Source organism: Podarcis gaigeae (assembly GCF_964106915.1).
Source record: "Podarcis gaigeae genome assembly, chromosome: 2".
Taxonomy (NCBI): Eukaryota; Metazoa; Chordata; class Lepidosauria; order Squamata; family Lacertidae; genus Podarcis; species Podarcis gaigeae.
Window position 1 is genome coordinate 44477400 of NC_139679.1, and position 23570 is coordinate 44500969.

A 23570-nucleotide genomic window follows, 5' to 3' on the forward strand; every position below is an offset into this window, starting at 1 on the left:
GACTATTTAGGGAAGTTATGGAAAACAGCTGAAATGATGAAGCTATCCAATTATATCAGAGTAAAAGAAAATCAACAACAAATGGATAGTACTGTTGAAAACTGCTATTATTTGTACATTATTGGAACCAGAAATATAATGATAATGTACCATGATTTCCTTTAGTATTATGAGAGTTGTCTTTATGTGGTGTTCTTAGAGTAAAATAAAAAATAAATATTGTTTTGTTATATTCTTTGAATCTATGTGTTTTCTCTTCCTCCCCCGCCTCCAATTATGGAATGGGCATCTGTCATGATTTTTAAAGGAAGGTGGAGGTGGGTTTTCCCAGGTAAAATGTTAGGACCAAAAAATTAAAAAAATGCTCAGACACAGAACTTTAAAGTGCAGACCTGTGCCTAATAATGCAGTCTGGATGAGTCCATACTCTAAAATGGCCCTATGTTGTGACAGCTCCCATGCTGATGCATTAAAGAGGCCCTGATTGGGCCCATTTCTGTTGAGGTCCTGCCCCATCTGTGTTTGGGGAGTTTCCACTGGTTAATACCAGCCCACCCATCATCTGGACAGGGGCTTTGGGACATGCCTTGCCCATGGGGACAGCTCTGCTCCACTCAAGCATGTTTGACTGAGGACCTGGATTGCTCTGTGAGATTCTCTGTGAGAAAAACTTTGCTTATTGGGTAGCAGCTCCTATCTGGGTTTCAACCACAGGACCTGTTAATCACACTCACCTTAATATAGTCCTTACATGTCCTTTCTCTCTTGTGCATCTGCAGGGTGATACAGCCATGCCCAAAGTAAGCAATGGTTCAGGTGGACAAAGACAGAGAAAATGATTAGAACGTAATTTCTGCAAGAAGGGTCCACAGGGATAGGTTCAATGGGGATCTTAAGAATATTTGCTCTGGCCATGAACTCAGCTCATCAACAGGCAGAGATAATGAAGGCATATCCTGAATGAAAGTGTGGATCCAAAGCAACACCTTATTGGACATTTAGATAAGATTTATTTACATTTGCTAGAAAAACTGTTTGAGTGGCTGTACAGCAGCAGCATTTGGTGGACTGCACCTCAAAAGTAGCCATTTTCAGCATAAGCTGAATAGTCTCACATCAGACTATTTATTAAGAAGTGGGTATAGGGAACTTTGTTATTAGGATTGCATCACACAGCATAATAAAATAGGGCAAGGACGTCCAACAGGTAGATCGTGATCTACTGGTAGATCACTGGACGTCTGTGGCAGAAAACTGGCTCCCCCTTAAAAAGCTCAACAACTTTGACCTGAACCCCAAAAAGGGGGTAGATCACTGCCAGTTTTTAACTTTGTGAGTAGATTGCAGTCTCCTGGGAGTTGGCGACCCCTGAAATAGGGCATCCATTACAGAACTAGAATCTTTCACTCAAAGCTCAAAGATCTCAGCTTTCATTTCTAGCTCCCATGGTTATTGTAAAACCTGAATGCAGGTTCATGGTTTGTAGCTCCAACCCTTCACTCTCAGTGGCATCCTTCTGCCTCAACATCCATTGCTCCCAATGCCTATAAGCACCAATCCTCCTTTACCACTCCTTGTCCCCCAACACCATGTTGCCATCTTTTTTCCTATTCGACTCTTGTACTTTTAAAAGCTGTGCAACAAGCAGAAATCCAACCAGTGATACCTTCACCATGCAAAAAGCTTTACTTGATGAATTGCTATCCCCCCTCCCAAGACCATTTTTTTTGCTTGAACTGGGGTCAGGCTCCCTGCCTGCCAGCCCTAGAACCACTATCTAAGCCAGTGGCTTTCAACCAGTGTACCGTGGCACCCTGGGGTGCCTTGAATGATGGTCAGGGATGTCACAGGCAACACTGGCCTCTGCCCCTCTTTTCTCCCCTCCCTCCTCTGATGCCCTCTTGCGTCTCTGCCTCTCAAAGTCTTGCACAGCTGTTTGTTGCAGCAGCCCTGACTACAAGCTCCCCAGGCGAATGGTTCCTCTGGGGCTGGCCAGTGGGACTCAAAAAGGTTGAAAACTTCTGATCTAAGCCATTAAACTACTATGCACCTTGTTGTAGTTCTTGCCAGCTGACTCTCTCTCAATAGGGCGTAGCGCTTGAAGTTGTGCATCCAGAATGTCCAGGAGCTGCTCCATTAGTTTGACAGAGGAGCTGACATCTCCGGCGTAGATGGCACCACGCGTATGCCGGGCTAGCTCGCTGGCAATATTGGCTGCATTCTCTCCACTCTTGATCTGCCAAAGGAGGGGAAAGGAATGCAGACTGGCCTCAGGCAGGTAAAAGGAGCTGTGCATGCATGAAGCCCAAATGTGAACTGTCTGAGTGAAGACCACTGTAATGGGAAGGGGAAAGCAATACCTTCTGTGCCACTTGGTTGACCCAAGGACTTGTGCAGTTGCTCAGATCAGGCCCCCGTGGGTTCCAGTTTCCCTCCGAAGCAAGACACTGGAAGGAAGCAATACCTGTGCATGGGAAAGCAGGGGGAGAATTCAGTCAGCTTCTAGCTGCTTGGTTTCCCCCTTCCACCCCCACCTTATCCCAAAACTAGACCAGAGATTAAGGGTCTCAGAGAGCAATCATAACCTTAGTAGTGAATGAAGAGCTCTCTTCCTTGACAGTCCAGTTCTCACATCTAACTAATATAGCAAGGAGTACAGAGTGGGGATAAATGGCTTAGTACTGTGGCAACAACAAGATGAGTTCTGTTAGCAGGGGATGGCAGAACCAATTCATCCCACTGAGAATTGCCAGCTCTGAGTTCACATTGCAGAAAGTTGTGTGAATGAATTAAGTCATAGCAACAGTTCAAGCTGTCACACTTTCCTTGAGCTGAGTGCTGTGGGGTCACAGGCAATATCCTGTAAGCCCCATTTGCTCCTTGCACCATTGGCAAGAATACACTCTACCGGAGTCCCAGCTTCTCCCATTTGAAACTGGGTGCATCTTGATGCCTCTAGGACTCAAATGAAGCCAGCTCATTACCTCGTGTGCCCTTAGGGCAAGGCCTTTCGACCAGCATGCCTTGCTGTGTGGCTGGCCACTGGACACGCCGCACCTCCTTGGCCTCACAGAAGAGCTCTGGAGAGACGTGCTGATTGTTTGCTGGTGGACGCCGGGTGCTGGGCATTATGGCGGTGACTGGGTGAAGCTCTGTACCCTTCTGGTTTATGGCACCTATGGGGTGGGTGGTGAGGGGCACCTGCCGTGTTGTTGTTGTAGCGGCAGGTGAGACTGTGCTGGTGATGGTGGTGGGACGAACGGTGGTTGTAGTGCTGAGGGGTGTCGAGGTGACAGGGCCTGTGGGTAGAAAGGCTAATAGATTTCCACCCACGTACAAAATATCCCCACAGGTTCACCCACCACATGCTGCACACAGAGTAAAAGTACCTTTTCTTATCTGAGGTAGAAAAACCAAAGAGTTGGACGCACTATAAGGCAGGTTCCTATGCTCTTAGGTAGCATTGGTTTTTGATTTGCATTAAAGCAAAGGTCTTTAACCAGTTAGCTTGACAAGTCCCTACTAAATTCTTCACATCTCTGAAAGTATATATCTGCCAGGTCCTTCCTGAAGGGATGGGACACAAAGGGCTAAATCCTCACTTGCCATTTTAAATGTTAAAAGAAGTATTCATGAGCATGATGCTGAATGACATTTCCTCAGAACCAAGTATGTTTAATTAACCAAATGTTCAACTTCAATGGGATTGTTTCTATCTGGGAAGTTTAGCAAAATTCTGTTCACTCTGAAAGTAATCACCTTTTGTTCTCTTTAACCTGACCAGGATTGGTACCTTGGCTAAACTCTTTAAATATCCAGCTAAAGTGGAAGAAAAGGCAGATGCAGCTTCTCCTAACTACTCCACTCCAGAGCCCTGTTGTGCATACACACTCCAGCATCCGTTGTGCTTCCTGGCACACCTGGAGTCCCGTTTGAAGGGGCCAGGCAGCAGGTCTGAGGAGGGGTTGGGTGGCAGGAGCTGTGACTGCCTTTCTTTTGCTACAACCCCAGGTTTAAAGAGCAACATCTGGTGACCAAGGTAAAAGAAGGCTACATTTCGCTCTTCCCCACCCCAACCCTGCAAGTAACCTGTACATGCAAATGTAACCTTATTCAAGTTTAACCGTTAGTGTTGCACAGGCAGCAGCTGTGCAATGGGGGCGAACGGAGAAACAAATTAGCTGCATATTGCACTAAACAAATCTGAATCTGCCACCGCACCTGGGCATGACTGATCTTGAATTTCCTGTATTCAAAATAAGCACAGATTTCCCCCCCTTCAGTCCAGCTTCAAGGAATTAGCTTTCGTAGACCCCAGGCTTCTGCCAAATATTGCACATCAGACAATCCATCTCTGTCAATTTAAACTCCACGTGATGCTAACTGTCAGAATTTCAGGCACACATTAATTCTTTTGGGGTCACAGAGAGTTTGAATTGAACTGAGCAGATTCTCTGATGCTTACTGTACGACTGGAACTAAAAGACCTGCTTGTGGCAAAAATGAAATATATTTTCAAAAGCCAGCTTTGGGACTGAGGCCTTGCTTTGTAAGATGAACTTGCCATTATATAGTTGGATGTTTCCTGAAATGTGATGGATGGCAGATATATTGAACAGTAGAAGTTGGGAGAGACAATGGCTCAATAACTTGAGATTGCTCGCCGAGTATCTTAAGAGTGTGTGTGTTGGTGGTTAGCTCAGGTGAAAATGTATCACTCTTAAGCAGTACATTTGGGATTGCCTATACATAATCTTTAGTATAATGTATATATTTTAAATATACATGTATTTAAGAAGTAATTTCAAGTTAATGCTGTATTTGCAGAAATGTACAATTAAAATGGGCATTATGCAAATGAACACTGCTTTTTATGTCCCACAATGTATTTGACAACCCAATGGAAAATGGGAGGAGAAGCCAAGGGCCCATGATTTCAAGTCAGTGATGATTTCTCTACCCCACCCCATGTTCAGGTGCAAGGATTATGTCTCACCAGTACTTGGGTCAGGTGGGCCAAACTCAAGTGAGTAGCGCAGGACAAAGTAGTTGTTCCACACATAAAGTTGGTTGTCACGGGGGTTGTAGTCAATGGAGGAGATGAACTGGTAGGGGTTTGGGAAGGTCAACGAGATGGGTTCCTCCCGGTTCATATTGGTGTTGAACGCATAGTCAACACGGTTACCAGCTGCTTCACTGTCATCGTCCACGTAAACTGTCCGCACCACATAGAGGACTCCGCACACCATGAAGGCATTGGATGCTGAGCGTTTGTCATAGCCGGTCTCCCACGTGCCCTCAAAGCGCAGCGTGTAAGGATTCAGTTGGCTCACCACTAACCGGCCATTGTTGCCTTCAGTGGCATAGATGACCCATAGCCCATTTTCATCCACTGCCAGGTCAATGTCAGTCTTGCCGCCCCAACGGTAGGGTGAGGTGTCATGGTAGTTGGCTGTGTTGATGACTGTCTCTCCGCTCTTAATGCGTGTCCGCAGATCATACTTGATAATGTTGCGTGTCCGCTCCTTGTTGTAGAAGACTGCTCCATCATATACCACAAAACCTGTGCCGTCAACCCTGTTGGGCAGGCGGTAAGTGGTTGTGTGCCGGGCACCCACATAATCCTCCCACGAGGCATACTCTGTCAGTGTGTCTGTCCGGTATGGGATCCATGGCATGACGTATATTCTGTCTCCGGCTTGCAGAGGGTCCTTGCACCAGGCTCCAGACTGGTGCTCTGATTCATGAGCCGAGGTAGGTTCCAGGATCTTGTGCAGTGTCCCCGGGCAAACGAATACTAGGGAGGGGATGTAAGGGAGGAAAGGGTGATTGGGTAAAAGGGGGGAAATCCAGAAAGAATGTGATAGAGCAAGAGGAAAAAAAGAAAGAGAAAGAGAAAGAGAGAAGAAAGGATAAATTTGTAAAAGGCTGTTGGCAGGAGAAGTGAAATCCGCGCTGAGTTTTGAGAGCAGCTGCAATCATGAGACTTTTATCTGTTATTGAGCAGAGACGGCTCAGTGACAAGTTAAATAAATACTGGGGGCAGGGGAGCATCAGAGGAAAGAAACAATTTCTCCGGATCAAATTAAAAAGGGAATTTAGGGGTTCCAAACCTTCCCTCCCTTCCTTTTGCTACATTCTCTGGCATTAAGCAGAGGATGTCAGATTGTTTCCCTGCAGAGATCTGAGTGGCAGCATCTGCGAAACCCATGAATCTGAGCAGGAGTGTTGCTGAACTGACAATTCTAGCCCCTACTCTCTGGTCGCATTTTCTGCATCACCTTCTAGAAGTCAACACAGCAACAGTTTAACAGCTATGGGAAAGCAGTTGGCACCAGCTAAACCCTGCATGATCTAAATCAGATGCTCTACATTGGAGCAAATGGGGCAATACCACCTAACGCTATGGAAATCAGATTTTTTAAAATGAAGGGCTCAGTATGGGGCTGTGAGGCTGTTTGCCCTATGGGATCCATTGAGTAGTGTATGCTTATCTGGTCTGAGGGCCTGGTGGAGCTGAGTATTCTATGAGTCTCTCTAGAGGAGGGACATGTTTGTTGTTTACTCAACTGGACTCCTACGGAGTTTCTGTTCCACTTGCTCTAGAAGCAGCTGAGGTTGCTTGTCCTATGGAGCTCCTTTGGAGCTGCAAAGGAGTACCTTTAAGGCTGGTAAGATGATCCAAAAGCTATCCTGTTCTATGTTCAAAGGGAATTACTGTTTCTCTATGGATCAAGGCTAATTTATGCCAGCCGCCATGCAACACTTAAATTCCAGTTGTGTTAGCACTGAGACAGATGGAAATTGGTCCCTATTTTTGCATCTGACTCTTATAGTTCTAATTTCTCTCAGGGATTTCTAATTCAATTTTAGAAACTTAAAGTGTTCTTGAAATAGCTGTTTCAACCCTTCCAACTTTCATGGAATGGATTAGACTTTATTTTTTTTGCAACTTTAGAACAGCTTCGTGGGAATGCCTTCCCATGGGGAGGGGGGTGGAAAAGGTGAGGGGCTTCCAGCCCTAAATTTCCTCTACTGATATCAAAACACTGTTCAACGGGACGTTGGGGAATGAAAAACAAGCATAAGAAAGATCCAATGTTTGGCCAGTTAAAATCCCCCTGAATATGAAAGATTGGGTGTTTCCTCTTCCTGCTGAAAGAGACTATTTTTCAATCCCTGGGGACAGAGAGCTGTAGATTAGCTGAGGGAGTGGATCCCTTCTGAAAAGAAGAACTAAAGGTATTGTAGCAGAAGGATGAAGTAACCAACAGCTTCTGCTTCCCCCATATCCTGAGTGCCACTGGAGCAACTTATCAGCCAGGTTTGATTCACATCAGCAAAGGACATGAGACTAGTGCACATGGCAGGGGGTGGAAGGAGTGATGTGACAGTGGGAGGGAGACCTGGGCAGATGGGAAAGGAAAGCCCTCCCTTCCACCCACAACCACCCAGTTGGCAGCCTGGAATCTTGGGAAAAGCCGGGAGGAAAAAGTTTGAAAGGAAGACAAATCAGGCTAGGCATTCTGCAAGTGTCTGCCTCCGGTTAGCTGGAGCAAGGCTGGGAGAAAAAAAGCATTTAGTGGTGGAAGGAGCAGGTGGGGTGGGGTGAGGAGAGCAGCATCATAGCAGAGAATTCACCTTGTCTATTACAGAACAGTGTCACTGAGCGGCCATAGAGGAGCCATAGGAGCCATCACACTAAATCCAGGCTGTGGGCTTTAAAAGGCTGCACAGTGTGCTTGTTAACCACACCTCATGATATAGAGGCCAGTAAATTGGGTTTGCTGTCATAGTACAAGGGCCAGCGGGGTGGGGTGGAACCTGATCCCAAGCAACCCAGTTTCTACTGGGGGCTGGCTTACTGCTTCTGCGTGTGGGATCAAATATACTTTGCACCGAAGTGTCAGCAGGGTTTTCTTGGGCCTTGTATCAACTCCAGAATGTCTGGGATATTCTGTGAATGCAGAAGTGAATTCTCTGCTCTGGCTTTACTAAATAACGCACAGTTGCTATGATGTGCCACATGACTCTGGACACAGCTTGCGCTGAAGCTTATTGGGGATGGGCATAATTTAGAGACTGCTCCCTTGGGCTGGGGTCAGTACCATCAAACCCTGTCACAACACACCTGGAAGTGGAAGAGGTGTGCCAAGGGTTCCAAAATTAAAGGCAAATCAGGAGGACGGGAATTGTCTGGCACCAGCCATGGGGGAGGAGAACAGCACTTTTTGCAATGCCAAGCCCCCACGGAGCATTTATTAATAACCCCCCCTGCTCTCCCAGATCCAGACAGAACCTTTATGCTGCCATACCAGTACAAGTGGCCAGAGATGTGTTTCTCATCCACTTTTGCTTAAGTGAAGGGAGAGGACAAGGCAAACTTGGGTCTCATGACTCTGGCACAATCTACACTACAGTTAAGCAAGCTTAAGTCCCATAGAAACCAGTGGGATTTATGTGGGCTTAAGTGTATGCTAGATTGCTCCCATTGTTTCCAATGGTCACAGTCCTTGGGTAACCTCAGAGGGAGAAAGCAGGGCTGAGTCAGCAACCTGAGGAGTTCACTCTTATTCACAGTGTTTTGGTCTCCATGGAGATGGCATGTTGCATCCTTCTTAGCAATAAACGACTGATTTATTATCATTGTCATAAAATTCTACATTCTAACTTTCATGGTGATGGGGGGAGTACTGGCACATGGAAGGGATAAGAGATGATTCACAGAGATGGACAACTGTTGGTCTGGAAGCCAGGAGTTCTTTGCTTCCAAACACCTTCTAACTAATGGACATTATTTGTCCTCTTGAGAGCTAGAGGCAGAACTCAGGAATCCTGGCTCAGAGAGACAGAAGTCCTTTGAGGCTTGCATTACACATTACAATTTTAGTGGTGCAGCTTACAGATCCATACTGAGTATCTGATAAAACCCTAACCTTTGAAAAGCTTGGAGGTCTTTTTTTTGTCCTCATATGTTCCACTATGGGGCCGTATTGCAAGGAGCTGCCTAGCCTTCCCTCCTTTAACTTGTTTTAAAGAATGCATGGATGAAATAGGCCAAGGAGGACAGGTTGTAAATTACTTGTCTTTCCCCCCTTAATTAGGAAGAAAGAGAGCTTATCAATCCTAGTATACTAGGTGTGCAGAGATCATCTATTTAGTCCCCTTGCATAAAACAGTACGGCTATCTGATATGGTCTGTGGTGCAGAGGGATGTAAAGTGATGGATGGGTTCACTAGTGAATGACAGCGAGTCAGGGGGAAGGGGAGCTGCCTAGCCTAAATGTTAATGACAAGGTCTGTTAAAGATCCCTGTAGTGTTTTCTGGTGTGACTCATCAGACAAGAACAGCTTAATGTGGAGCAGTTGGATTTTGTAGTGCTGCAAGGTGTCCCTTGTGTTAGCTATTTATCTCTGTCTAGTCCATAGTTCTCAAACTTTGTCATAGTGAGTCTCTTTCAATTCAAAATAAAAAGCGTTCAAGACTCACTAAGTGGCCACCTCAAAGGTTTTATTTTTATTGGCACCGGTCTCAAGCCATAGTTCTTAAGACTGTGCCAGTGTCACTTCACAGTGGCTGGATGCACATGTCACTTTCATGTTTGTGACACCTGTATCCTCCCTCACACACAGCATCCCCCCCCCCCATTTCTGCACCTTTCCAAAGGCCACATCCCACAAGCCAATAACAGGGCAAAGTTTTTGCCTTTTGTGGCACCTGAGGCCAGAAGATGGTCTATGGCTGGAGTGAAATACAGTACTGTTGAACAAGCTGCCCATGGGTGTGAAGGAACCTCCAGATCAATGCTGGGAAAAGAGAGGATTTGACCAAGTTGGTCAAAGTGGCTGGCCTGCTAACTTTATCACTCTCTTATCATGACCCTTCATTTCTTTTCCTTCAGAAAGGAAGGTCATTCCTTTTCCTTACTGGGAAGAGGAAGTGTTTGAATCCCCAGGTCAGTAGAGCTCCCCTCCCTATTTCCCAGGGGATCAAAGCTGCCACATGGCCAGGGACCCATCTTATATCATGCCCATACCCATCCAATTCTCCCTGCAAATTGATGGTCATGCTTCAGGGAAACAGCTCGGAACTGAAAAAGTCATCATCATCAAGCCAGGGTGTGGAGCCTGAACCTGTGAGCTCCGGCAGTCATGGTTTGACAGTAAAAAAATTGCAAAAAATTGTCCAGTAGCACCTTAGAGACCAACTAAGTTTGTTGTGGGTATAAGCTGGGTATCTGAAGAAGTGTGCATGCACACGAAAGCTTATACCCAGAACAAACTTAGTTGGTCTCTAAAGTGCCACTGGACAACTTTTAAATTTTTATTTATTTATTTTGACTGCGTCAGACCAACATGGCTACCTACCTGAATCTAGAATCATGGTTTGTCAGCTTATTCTTTCACTTCCTAAAGCCCTCTATGGTTCTTTTCTATCTAGTCTCACAGGCTTCTCTATCTATAGTGGAAAATGCATGGGATGCAACCACCATCCCAGTAACCTAGATGTAGCTCACCTAAGAGTACTGTGCCATGAATTGAAGAGTTTTCTCATTTCTCTCTCAAGGTCAAGCTGTCTATTGCTTTGGTTGGGAAGGAGCAGCATTAGAGTGAATAGGCTGTCTGGAGCCACTCTCTGATTGGCTTCCTCAAAGTGTACTCTTAGGACCAGTTAAGGACAGCAGTGGCTTGGCAAGAGAGAGGAAGTCTCCAGAATGGAAACAGCAATGTTTGCCATAATTCAATGCATGTGCCCAGAGGCTGCATGTAGACTTGCCAAAGGGTGAAGGCCTAGTCAGTGCACACCCAGGATGTGCTCATGGAGATGGATCCACATTCCTAATTCTGTAGATGCTTTCAGGAGCATGTCAACTTTGTTTTAAGTGGTACTATCTACCAGACTGCTGAAGCACTCAAGGTGGCTAGTGTTGTCTTATGGATTTGTATGTGTGTAGATGGCATTTGTTTGCTCCTGAATGTGTGTTAAATGCATCTGTGTTTGTGCTATCAAGTGCATGTGTTTAATCATATATCTCTATCTTTTTCTGAATGTAGAGCTATCAATATGGCTGTGTTCATGTGGAGTTTTCTATGCATTACTTTCAGTTCCTTGGGTGACTGTTACTGCTGTGTGATTTGTGTGTCTCTATGGTTTACATTGCACAAATACACCTCTGTGCTATTTTTATGTACATGCCACCCTCTCTTGCCTACGTATGACGAACTGAGGACACAGATGGGCAGCTGGATGGGAGCAAAATCCAAGAGATTTCAGATTTCTAATCCTGCCTAACACCTGCCTGCTCTGAACACCTTGCCTGACAATGTCGCTACAAAGCAGCTTCATGGAGTCTCACAGGTTCGGCTCAGCCCAGCTTCCCATCTGGGTTGGTGGGGTGGGATGGATGACTCCTGGCAGCGGGGAGGAGAAACACACCATTAAAGAATGAAGCGCTGGCGAGGGGGGGACAGCACAAAGCGTTAACTGGTTCCGATCCCTCATGGATGGGGCAGTGTCGACTCAGCCTTCTAAGTCGGGATGGGGGCAACTGTGCTCTGGGGTTGGGGGAGAAGATGTCAGAAACAGAGAAGGAAACAATCAGTAAAAATCCACATCCAAAACCATGGAAACCTGTGGAAAAGAAAAGTATAAGTATATGCCTCCATCCCCAATCTTGGGAAAAAATTCCAAACCAATGCAGGGGAAAAAAATCAACAGTGCTTTTAGAACAAACTAAACAGAGAGAGAGAGAGAGAGAGCGAAAGAAAGAAAAAGAGAGAGACATGGGTTGGGTGGAATCAAGCCTGGCTTTTGAGTTTTACTACTTTGAAATTAATTAATTTGCTCGATTCCTAGCGCTAACCTGACAGCTTGTCCCTTGTTAAGACAGGCTCATTGCAGTTGTGAGTCCTGATACTTACATTAGGTATATAACCTCCAGATCTAGCCAAGACATTCAAATTAAAAATACATTGACTGACCCCCACTTCTTTCATGTACCACCCCCATCTTCCCCCAATAACAGACAGATAGTCAATGATCATGACTGCAGCGTTCTTTATAAAAAAAAAAAAAAACCAAAACAGGCAGAAAAGGGGGAAAAGATCCACAAATAAAATCACCCAGGATTGATCAGGAATTTAAAAAGAAAAGAAAGAAAAAGAAACAGTAAGCAAGAAAATTAAAAATTCCCACATCAAAGTGGTTAGTATATTGGTATAATTAATGTATATGTATTCTAGAAAATGTTATTTTCTATGGGTTTATCTGATTCTCACATTATCATGATAGTAGAGCAGAGGAAAAGAGTTAAGAAAAGAGAAATAGGCCCTTCAAGACATGTCAGAACATTACTTGGAGGTTGGGTGTGTGTGGAATGACTCAATTGAAAAAAAATAGCTGGGGGATTCTCTCCAAAGAACTGCCTAAGCTTAGGGTAAAATTCCCACTAAAAGATGGATCACAAGTGGAATAACTGATGCTCAGTTTTATCCACACATTTGTTTCACTTTGATTTTCAGACAGTAGTAGATAACAAAGCTACCCTGGTTAAAAGTGGCACCACTCAGCATGTGCAATTGAATGTTCCTCACATAAAAGTGAGTCCACAAACAATAATGTATTAAATATGGTGAGAGGCTCAAAAGAGGACCCCTGCTCTATTCAATAACTGAAAAAAAACGTGTTTTGTTCTGTGCCTTACATCCTGATCCTGAACACATAGCTTTGGGAGTGGTGGGGGAGGGGAGCCCCACTGATTGCAGTGTATAGGATCTAAGATGTACATTTCCACTGCAATCTTACAGGCTGCTTAAAGCCAGAATGGTGCCTTGATAAAAATTAAAACAAAGTTCTAAGTATGTAACAATCTCAAAAAATGTGGAGGAAGGCCTGGAAGTATCATTTGAAAGTGCCCAAAATAATAATAATAATAAAAAAAACACCCTCCCCGTTGTTCTTCTGTACTGTGGCAAATTTTTATATGTAAATCCCATAAAATTTCAAGCATTTATTTTTTAAAAATCAGGAATTGGGATTAGAAAAAAAAAAGAAAAAGAAAAAGAAAGAGAAGTTGTGGTTGAGGTAGGCCAAGGTACCCAGTTGGTTGCCATGGAAACACGAAGAAAGGAGCAGAGAGAATCAGTTGAATGATAAAAGACGCAGAGAACGGGTTGGAAAAAGTGTGTTTCCCCTGAAGGAAGCAAAACCAGAGACAGGACCCAGACATTAATGGTGCTTCCACTCCACATGTGAGCAAGGAGAAATGGAAAAGGTTTGGAAGGGCAGTTGTTAGATGGGTTACTTTATATCCTTTATTTGCTGAGTGCTGTTTAGTTATTGGAAGCTTTGTTTCTGGACAGGGAGGGGGATGCCAATTGGAATTAGTGAGACCAAAGAGAGAAGAGGTGGGGAAACCAAGGGGAGGGGAGGTGGGAGGTTAGGAGGAGGAGGATTGAGGAGAAAAGGTAAAGGAAGGTCACATTAAATATGGCCACAGAGAAAAAAACAAGGTGCTGGGTTAGGGGTGGGGTCAGTGGTAATGTTGTTGTTTACCTTTCTGTTCCACTTCTACTTTATGCATCGGAAGGGAGAGAAGAAAAATATATTGAAAAAAAAAGGTGCAAGAAGGAAAAAAAAGAGAAAAGAGATTAAATTGCTTTTGTTTCTCCCCGCACCCTAAAGAAACCATTTTTTCTTTCTTTCTTAAACTGTAAATCTCCCCTCCCCTCCCCCCACCAGCCCAACAAACACCAGCCCCTCCCGCTTTGGAATCATTTCAAGGCAGAGAGCGTGTTGGGTTTGGTGGTGGTAGTTGTACTTTTTCATTTCTTTTTTCGTCTGATCAGTTTGAGGTTTACAGTTTTTGGAGGGTTTTTTGTTGTTGCTGTTTTAATTTTGTGCTGGCGACATTGCCCTTCAGAAGAAAAGTCAGAAATCAAAACCAACCAGAAAGGACGACAAAGGAACAAAACACAAAAGGGATTTGGTTGCTGGCTCAAAGCATTTTGGCAGGGAGGAAGGTGGGGTTGGGGGAAAGGTAGGATCAGGGAGAGCAAGCAGAAAAGGGAGAAAGGAAAAGAGCAAGAGTTTGAAAAGAAAAATATCCCAGAATACCTTTTCCCCCCTAAGAAAGGCTTGACCTATCATGACCATAAATGCATTGCCTATCCAGTTCACTCCCACATCAATCAGCCTATTTATCTATCTGTAAATCCTCCCATGTTTCTATTCCTTTGCTCCAACTCATAATTACTGTGTACTATATTCATAAATACACATATCCTTATCTCACTACCTTCTTTTACCCTAGTAGTTACGTAACTTGCAGCTGTTGATGTCAATGCTGATGTATAAGGTGCTGCCTTAAACAGAGCCAGTCCAACACTGACTAACAGCAGCTCTGCAGGGCCACTTAAGGGAAAAAAGTCAATTTGAGTGCTAAAAACTAGGGACTTCAAGGACTGGACCCCTAGAACTTTATGAATACAGAACAAATCATGAACTCTGACCCCACTGCTATTACATGCAGATTATATCCCCAATTAGATAGCTTTTCAAATCACATTGTCTTCTTCTTCAAAAATAAAATATGCCACTATTTAAGACACTGGAAGTAGTCCTTTGCTTTGCTCTCTCTCTCTGGGTGTGTCCAATTATTTATATGGAACAAAATGAGTGTCTTTTCCTTTACTAAGCCACTAGTCCTGATCCAAAACCGTTATCTTTACAACTATACAAATATCATGAAGAGAAGCAGAGTGGGAGTCATTTTTTCCTGTTTCTTACAGCAATTTCCCCTACATCCCATTCAAATCCCAAAGAGTGAAATCAGCTAGACTAGGCATAGGCAAACTTGGCCCTCCAGATGTTTTGAAACTACAATTCCCATCATCCCTGACGACTGGTCCTGTTAGCTAGGGATGATGGTAGTTGTAGTCCCAAAACATCTGGAGGGCCGAGCTTGCCTATGCCTGAACTAGACCATGTTGCAAAGTTTTTCATCAAGTCAATTTTACCCCTAAGGTATATTGCCCTTTTATTCCTTTTTAAAGGGCTAGATTACTCTTTTCTTCATGATTATTATTACTTACTGTTGTGGGTGTTGTTACGGATATCTTTATTATTTTAGGATACATTTTAAAGTGCTTTCAAAACCTGCAAAGCTGGTTTGACTAGGGACTGTGGTGAAGCACATATACTGACATATACAGCTCTGCAACACTGTCTACAAGTTTTTTAACAGTTAAAATCTGTACATTGCCAGGGAGTGGGAAGGTGTTGGGAGTGATCATGTTGATGACCCAAGTCTTCCAACCATTCCACAGTGATGCTCTATCCATTGGCAAATCCCCCAGAGCCATAAAAAATCAATCAGGATCCATCAGCCTCTGAGGACAGATCATATGGTCCTTCAACATTGCAGACGGGAATACTTGCTGCAAGACCAAACTTCACTAGATAGTGGCTGGATCATGGCAATGGGATAATATCCACTCCACTTCCAGACAATCTCCCTCCCAATTTGGAGGAAAGAACATGTCAAGGGTATGTCCTGCTGTGTGTTAGACTTATGACTATTGGAGACAGTCCCATGGTTGCCATGAAGACCACAAAATCCTGAGCTAGACCCAAGGCATCCTCAGCATAGGTGTTATAGGAATTTCCTGGACATAGTCAGGATTTGCCCTTCAAAAATGGCATCCGGGCGGAATTTTTGGAAGCCTGTTAAAATGTCAGGGAAAACCCAGTCCAGATTTCCACTTGTTGAAATGTGGCAATCCTAATGTTGAAGTCACCAATGACCACATTGGCCAGCCCAGTCAGGGAGGCTGCTGGGCAGCAGGGGAGTGGCAAAATAACACCATCCCTGGTCTGTCTCTTTGGCCCAGCACCAAATTCAGGCCTCTCACAGTTCTGCTCCAAAGAAGAGGGGTTTTTTGGTAATGGAGAATAAACTGCTGAACCTCCCATCTCATCACTCCAGTCTAGCTTGGTACTGCATTCTCTTTCATTATCCATTATAGAGTCCAGGATACCAGTTGTCTCAAGGAGCCCAAGATAGAAGGCAGACTACTTTCCTCAACAAATTCTAAGCCTGTATCTTGCTGCAGGGGTAGCCAATACTGTGTCTTCTAGATGCTGTTGAACAGTCAGCATGGCCAATGGTCAGGGATGATGGGAGCTGTAGTCCAACAAATATCTGAAGAGCACCACACTGGCTACATTATTGGAATTCTAGTGGAATTTAGAGAAGCAAAAATGAAATATTCCAGGCAGCTCTTAGGAACTTTCCAGGGATCAGACATGATCAGGATTTATGTCATATATGTGATTGGAAGGATCAGGATCCTTTCTATGAGCAAAGATCAAGCTTTGGTGGGACTAGACAGAGCTACTAGAACTGGCCAAAAGTGGTAGAGACTGAGGAATCGACTGGTTGATAATTTAAACAGAAGCTCTGCTGATCCCAGTAATTTTGAATGTTCTTCCACAGTCCTCCACATTGTGTCATGGTAATACTATATGAACAAAATTTGGCAGAGGCACAAAAAAGGAGATGTTAGAAACAACATGCCTCCACTCTCTGCAGCAATTGCTAAAACACAAACACAAAGTAAGAAGCAAAATGAAGGATGTGAAAGCATACTGTTCCCAAACCTGTGCAGCTGCAGACACAACAATCACACTAACCACCAGTGATCTATCGGTTGCCAACACACAACTGGCTCATACTGCAATCCAGATTGTATGGAACAGCTGTGCATTGTTGTGTAGAACAGGTAACATGGGTTTGCTCCAGTAAGCTAGCCGGAGAAGGGGTATAAAAGTATGTCAGATGTAAACATGACTTTAGAAGACTACAGAAATTCATGGAGGATAAATAAATGGCTATTGGCCATCATAACTAAAATAAATCTTCAGGTTCAGTGATGGTGAGCCACCAAGTACAAATTGCCAGGCAAAGAGCTGTTGCCTTCAAGCCCTTATGGGCATACTGGTAGCATCTGGCCTAAGTAGAAAACGCTTTAGGATGGTAGACTAAATGGAACATTGGTCTGGCCTGGACTTAACTAACTTGGCATACTAGGAGAAAGCAGCATAAGGGATTCTGCTAGTGCAGTGAGGTTTCCCTCCTCTCCTGTTTGATGTTTTCTTGTATTTTTAATATTTGGTTGGAAGCCGCCCAGAGTGGCTGGGGAAGCCCAGCCAGATTGGCAGGGTATAAATATTTTTTTTGAAATTATTATTATTATTATTATCATCATCATCATCCCTCCACGCTTTCCCCCAACTGCTCTGGGGAGGGGGGTCCGGAGAACCCTCAGAGCACCACATGGGGGGAGGAGTGGGGGGAATAATTTCATCTGGAAAGCATAAGCGCTTGCACTGATGGATGGTCAGAAAAGCACAGTGTTGAATTCCTCCCTATATTCCTTCAGGTCTCTGCTTATGCTCTTATGTAAGAAGATTATAGTGGAGCTCCTGCTGATTTGGGAAGGCCAAGAGTTAACAACAGTCGTACAAGTGGGCAGGATTGTTGGAGGCTGATTTAGAAAATAATCATAGAATCCTAGTTGAAATTTCCCTCAGAATTCATGAAAAAAGCAAACTTTGATAAGATCAGAAAAATTGGCACAGCCCAGGAAGGAAATGGAATGATTGCCCAGTGCACAAAAGAGCATTCCAATAAATTCCTTGTACATTAATACAAATTCTACTGTGTACATACAGTCCACCAACCAGTCATCAGAGGTAAGCAAAGTAATCAACATCCTTACTATTATTTTGCTATTGATAATTTCCTGTTATGGTTCATTGATGAGTCTATCTTAGAACACTGAAGAAAACTCAGGATTTTATATGTGGTGTTTTATATTGGAAACTTCAGGGAACACTGCATGGCCCCAGATGACTGGAAAAGAGATATAAAGAGGATATACTATTTGACTCTCATGGTATCCTCAAACTCTGCTTCCCATATCCTCTTTTGAGGGTGTTGTGTGTATTCATTATGAAGGGTTAACTTCATCCTCCATTTGCAGGGAAGCAGAGGATTTCTCACACTCAGGGTTACCATTAAATGATACCCAGCAGCTAAGAAATAAAAATGTATTAAGGTGTTTTTTTGCTCTATAAGACGCACCAGACCACAAGGCGCACCTAATTTTTGGAGGAGGAAAACAAGAAAAAAATATTCTGAATCTCAGGAGCCAGAACAGCAAGAGGGATCGCTGCACAGTGAAAGCAGCAATCCCTCTTGCTGTTCTGGCTTCTGGGATAGCTGCGCAGCCTGCATTCGCTCCATAAGACGCACACACATTTCCCCTGACTTTTTAGGAGGGAAAAAGTGAGTCTTATAGAGCAAAAAATACGGTATTTAAAATCCTTAAAATGTTTTAAACAAATTTGTGATTTGAGGATTTTATTCAGTTTCTGAAGGACTTTGTGACTTTGGTGACATCTTAACATTAAAATGAACCCAGACAGAATATTTTTCTTGTCCGGGTCAGTGAGGCCCTGGAAAGTTAGAAAAGGAGTTGATGCCAGGAGTCAGAATAAACATACAAGTGATACTAGATTTGTGCTGACTTGTACATAATTTAGACTGAGTAAAGGAATGAAAAATTAAATAGACAAGCCATTTTGTGGCTCAGAAGACCAGAACTTCATTTCATGATTTACCAGAGTGTCACCATATAACCATCATTTATGAGCATACGTGGACTTGAACTCTCCATGTATGTAAAGGAGATTGCTTTAGGGGGTATGTATAAAAATGAATCTTTATAAGACTATGATTTATTGAGAAACTGAAGCAAGCAGGGTCATGGATGCCAGACAGGCTTTTTTTCTGGACTAATTTGAAAACAGATTGTCCATGTCAGTCCTGTATAACACAAGGGCCTAGGAAACGAGTGGGAAATAAAAGAAAGGCCTGTTTAAAAAGAAAGGAATCCACTGCACTTCAGTTGATGTTTGGCTAGGTTTGTGGTCTCTTAAATCATCTAAGAGAAAATAGGTTTCAGAATCCTAACCTTCTTTAACTGGATGATGTCCCAGTTAAAGAATGGGGCCTGACCCACCATGCAAACCTAGGATAAGGGTGAAACAAGCTATGCACAAATTTAATCCAAGCAAAAAGAAAAAAAGGGGGGGGGACCATTCTACTGCATTTTTAAGCATTCTTCCCCCAAATGAATGAACACCTCTCTATATCTGGAATTAGCTGCATATGAAGCACACAAATTCATACAAATGAACTAACAGACCAGTCTCCTGTGTGCACGAGAGGCTCTCTTCATTTAGAATTGGGGGAAAACTGAGGTCCACATATGCATCTTGTCTTATGTGAGTTGCAGAATCAGTGACGAAGCTCCACTGGTCCTGTCAGCAAGGGAATTTTCAAGCTAGCTGGGCCCAGAGGCTGCTCAGCAGGCCATACGCCACCCTGGCTCCCTAGTTGGAAGCATAGTCAGCAGAGGAAATGGAGGAGAAAGAGTGGGGAGGAAACCAAGGGAAAAGAGGGACCACATCCACAAAAGATGATGAATGTAGTCAAGGAAACAGGGCCACAGCAACGTGGGCAGGAACAGCTAGGGCCTCCAATTATGCCAACACTGAAGGTGGGCAGAGGAAAAAATACTGAAGTTTGAATAAATGTTTATCATACAAACAAAGACAAAAACTCTTTAAATAGAGTCTAGTATTCATTGAGCGCCAAATTGTTGCCCATATATGTTTATGTAGCCACTTTGTAACACTCCCAAGGAAAGAGACTATATCTTCCTTTTGAAATTTATTCCAACGCTTAGCTGCTCTACTGCCCTCCTTAAAACCATTCATTTCTAGCCTACCCTCACTGGCAGTAGCAACTGCTATTTGACATCTTGAATTTAAATATTTGAAGACCGTTAAGAATGTTCCATTTAATCTTTTCTTCTTGCGGCTGCTATATGCAGCTCCTTCGCACTTCCTTATAACTCCACTCTTTATTATTCTCCTTGGTTGCTGAACAGCTTCTCGTTTTTTTCTCATCTTCCTTTCAAAGTAGAACCCAAAATGGAACACAGATTTCTTGCCGTAGCCTAATCAGTGCCAAACTATACTACGCCTCAGTATGGTTTTGCAGCACTAATGACTTGCTGTTTCCCCCTGGCTGTGCCCAGTGATGTCTATGGGCATCTCTATCTACACCTCTGTATTTAAACTAATTTCAAGCCTGCTCAAACTTCATGGCTTCCAACCAAGAAATCTTCAGAAATGCAGCTCTCCAAAATGATGGGGAGCTTCTAACAAGGCATTCTCTGCAACCTTATAAAATGATGACATTTCACAAAGTCGCTGTGAGAGAAGTCATGATGATTAAAACTGTTTAAGAATCTGATCCCAAACTAGTTTGCACTGGGCTAGACAGCAGCCAACAGTTTCCCCCTCCGACAGCTATATGAAAGGTTTTGCACTTTTGTATTGTTTTGAAGACCTGCAAAGCCTGCCTGACTAGTGGCACAAGTGGACAAAAGAAATATGTGCACAACAGAGGAAGCGATAACTGTCTCAAACCACCCTGCCAAAGTCAGTGGTGGACAGTACTGATTGGCACAATTTCACCAAGGCTTCTCCCCTACCCCTCAGAGAAATTTTGCAATTAAAAACAAGTGCTTATGGTACTTTTTTAAAAAGGGGGCAATCTGACTAAAGCATGACAAGAGGGTCAGGATACACCATTTGGCTTGATAGCATATATGTCTCTTATGAAAACTGAAAAATGAGGAGGAACCTAAGCTCACCTCAAGGATAAAGAACCTCCTATGACTTCTCTTTAAAAATTATATCTTAGCTTCACCCTAAAAATGATCTGTCTTGTTTCCAGCCTCGTAGTATATAAGTGCTGACAGTGTGGGCCTTTTCTAAATCTGTACAATCTAAATCTGCACAGCATGGATAGAGTTAGTAAGATCTATTTAGGCTGCAGTCAGGCTTGGGGGACTGGCTAAGACTTGGCCCCCAAATATCTGTTTGGATCTTGGAGTTTCCATTCAAGCACCTACACTCAGATTCATCAAGTGACTAGTCTGCCTATGTCCCCACTGCTTTGCCTAATTCGCAGAAGTGTTTGCCTAGCAAAGCCTGTTAAACTCCACTCACTCTTAGGAGAGAATCCAGGCACTAAAAGCAACCATTTCCCAGTGTGAGTAGTGATACCCCTGGTAACAAGAGCAACCCTGGCCTAAGAAAAAGCAAAGAGAGCAAGCAGCAGGAAACAGAGTGAAAGAAGAGAAGGGAAAGCTGGGGAAAGGAGCTGGCAGAAGAGAGGGGAGAGGGAGGTTGCGTTTTGAAAAATATTGACACAATAATAACAATTCACTTTAAAAAATCCAAAACCAAAAATCAGACACATTAAATGAATTGTTTTGTTTTTCCACATGTCAGATTGGACCCTGAGGAAGGAAGATCAGTGTCTGGTTAGAGTGGAGGCAGCTGCAAAGGAAGGAAGCAAAAGGGTCTGGCAACATAGGCCCCTCCCACCTCTGTCATCCCTCTGTGATCCACCCCTCTCCCCATGGGTCTCCAGCTTCCTGTGCTTTCCCCTTCCATCACCTGCTCCAGCCCTGACCCCCAAGGACAACAGCACTGGATCAAACCACTCTCCTGCTTAAAGAAGCATGGTAGGGCAGCCAACAGGGAGCAGCAGAAACACATAGAGGCAGAGTGAAGTATGACTGTAGCAAGAGCTGAGTTCAGGTTCTGCTACATACCCAGCACAAACCATTGTGGATGAAATGCCCAGCCGTGATCCTTTTCAGTGAAAGATGTCCAACCATGGTTATGACAACTGCCACCCTGGTTCAGCATTAAAGCAGGATACATCCAGGATGGGTGATGCTTTCTCCTATCTAATGTGAGTTGGGAACATGTCTGTGCTAATTAAAGGTGAGAACTGCTGAAAATTCCTCCTCAGTTCAACCATTGCCAATTTGAGAATGGGCTAACTGTTTCCTGCTTCTGGCTCCATTTCACCTGCATACTGAAATCCAGGAGTCCTGACTCGAGAAGCAGGGAGAGCATTTGATGTAACTAAGACTGATGTCAAATATTTACTAGTGTTGAGGAAATAATGTATTTCTTAATGTGTGGTAAAGCTAGAAAGGAGGTTTCTGTCTCTTCTGGAGAAGAAAGAAGCTATGCAAATAAGCTGGGAAGAGAATGTAGCCTTAGTAGATTTGAATCAAAAGGATATAGGAGCACACTGTGGGCTTAACTATCCTATCACACTGACAGAAAAGCATTCTTATCTCAGCTATGCATATAATGAATAGTGAAAATGATCCTGGATTTTAAGTGAAGACATAATGGCTTTGCTCAGACATTTGTCCACAGTTTCATGGTTTACAAAGCTGCACACAAGCACTGTGAATGTGTCCTCCTTCTTCACTGTAGACAAGCACTTCTCCATCCTGGCTTATTAGCCTAGTTGTTTACTGAACATTAAACCAGAGTTCCCTGTATTGGACATAACCGGGAATTATGGCTTAATGCAAGCCAGGATTCCCACACCAAAGCCATTACTTGAAGAGACAAGGGTAGGGTAGAAGTGAGTGACCATAGCACCCATCCATAGATTCACAAACTATGGCTTATGAAACCATGGGTGAATGGCAGGATGTGACCAATGAAAGTTCTTATGAGTCTGGGAAAGAGGGTTTACATGTATGACTGCATATATATGAACAAATATAGCTGGGTACAGAGTATGCAAGCAAGCACAAACTCTGCTTACATATCTGGCAATGTATACAAATGTCCTCCCGGCTTGGATCCAGAGATGTTTTGTTGAGAACAGAAAATGTGTGTCTGCTTGTGCAAGGCAGCCCTGTTAAATTCTTCTAATTTCCTCATTCACAGCAATACTCCATCATGTACCCTTCCAGAAGGTCCCTCAGTCCTCAGGAGAAGCTTTTCAAGAGATGAAGGGGGCGGGGGGGGGGGGGAGTGCCAAGAAAGCCACATTGCATGAGCGGTGTTTTGTTCACCTATGTTTGACTGCGATCATATATATGTGCATGTGAGTAATATATGTACATGCACACATACATCCACACATGTATATATAATTGTGCGAGAGAGGAAGAGAGACAATGCGCAGGTGCAGGAGGATGCTCACCTGCAAAATTAGTCAAACATGCAGACATGGAAGTCCATAGCTTTTCACATGGTTCTGGGGATCAGCATGTGCATGTGTATTTTTATGGGAACATAAGAATGAGCTTGCCAATGTGCTGATATGCAACCTGTACTGAGAGGGGCACCCTCAGTGTCAACAGCTCTGCCATAGTCAGTTACACTTCCTGGCCATTTGCCCTAATAGCTGATCCCAACATCCTCCATGCCACCCCTGCCTCCCCCTCCCCCCAGACACTTTCACGATGCAGGTGATATCCTGGTCAGCCTTTTAGTGCCCTTGGCCTGTTTGGGGTATCCCCAGTGCTGTTAAACTGTGAGGGGTCAGGACTGGTTGCACCCTGAGATGAGTGTTGATTTGTTTCGAAGCCACCTGGTAGCTAGAAGG

The 23570-nt window shown here is 43.9% G+C and overlaps 1 protein-coding gene across 13 annotated transcripts in view; it reads right to left on the reverse strand.

Moving 5' to 3' along the window:
• The window catches only part of ADGRL1 (adhesion G protein-coupled receptor L1), a 130854-nt gene that overhangs the window by 21822 nt on the left and 85462 nt on the right, over positions 1-23570 (reverse strand). For 6 of the 13 annotated variants that reach the window (XM_083717483.1, XM_083717490.1, XM_083717487.1 and 3 more), the window contains exons 5-9: positions 4997-5797; positions 2985-3299; positions 2361-2464; positions 2051-2236; positions 735-773 (exon numbers count right to left, since the gene is read on the reverse strand). In XM_083717483.1, coding sequence (XP_083573609.1) covers positions 735-773; positions 2051-2236; positions 2361-2464; positions 2985-3299; positions 4997-5797 — 1445 coding nt within the window. Of the gene's footprint in view, positions 1-734; positions 774-2050; positions 2237-2360; positions 2465-2984; positions 3300-4996; positions 5798-11437; positions 12995-13555; positions 13574-23570 lie in introns of those variants that run through there. The other 7 variants (XM_083717486.1, XM_083717484.1, XM_083717479.1 and 4 more) reach the window with 4 other exon arrangements.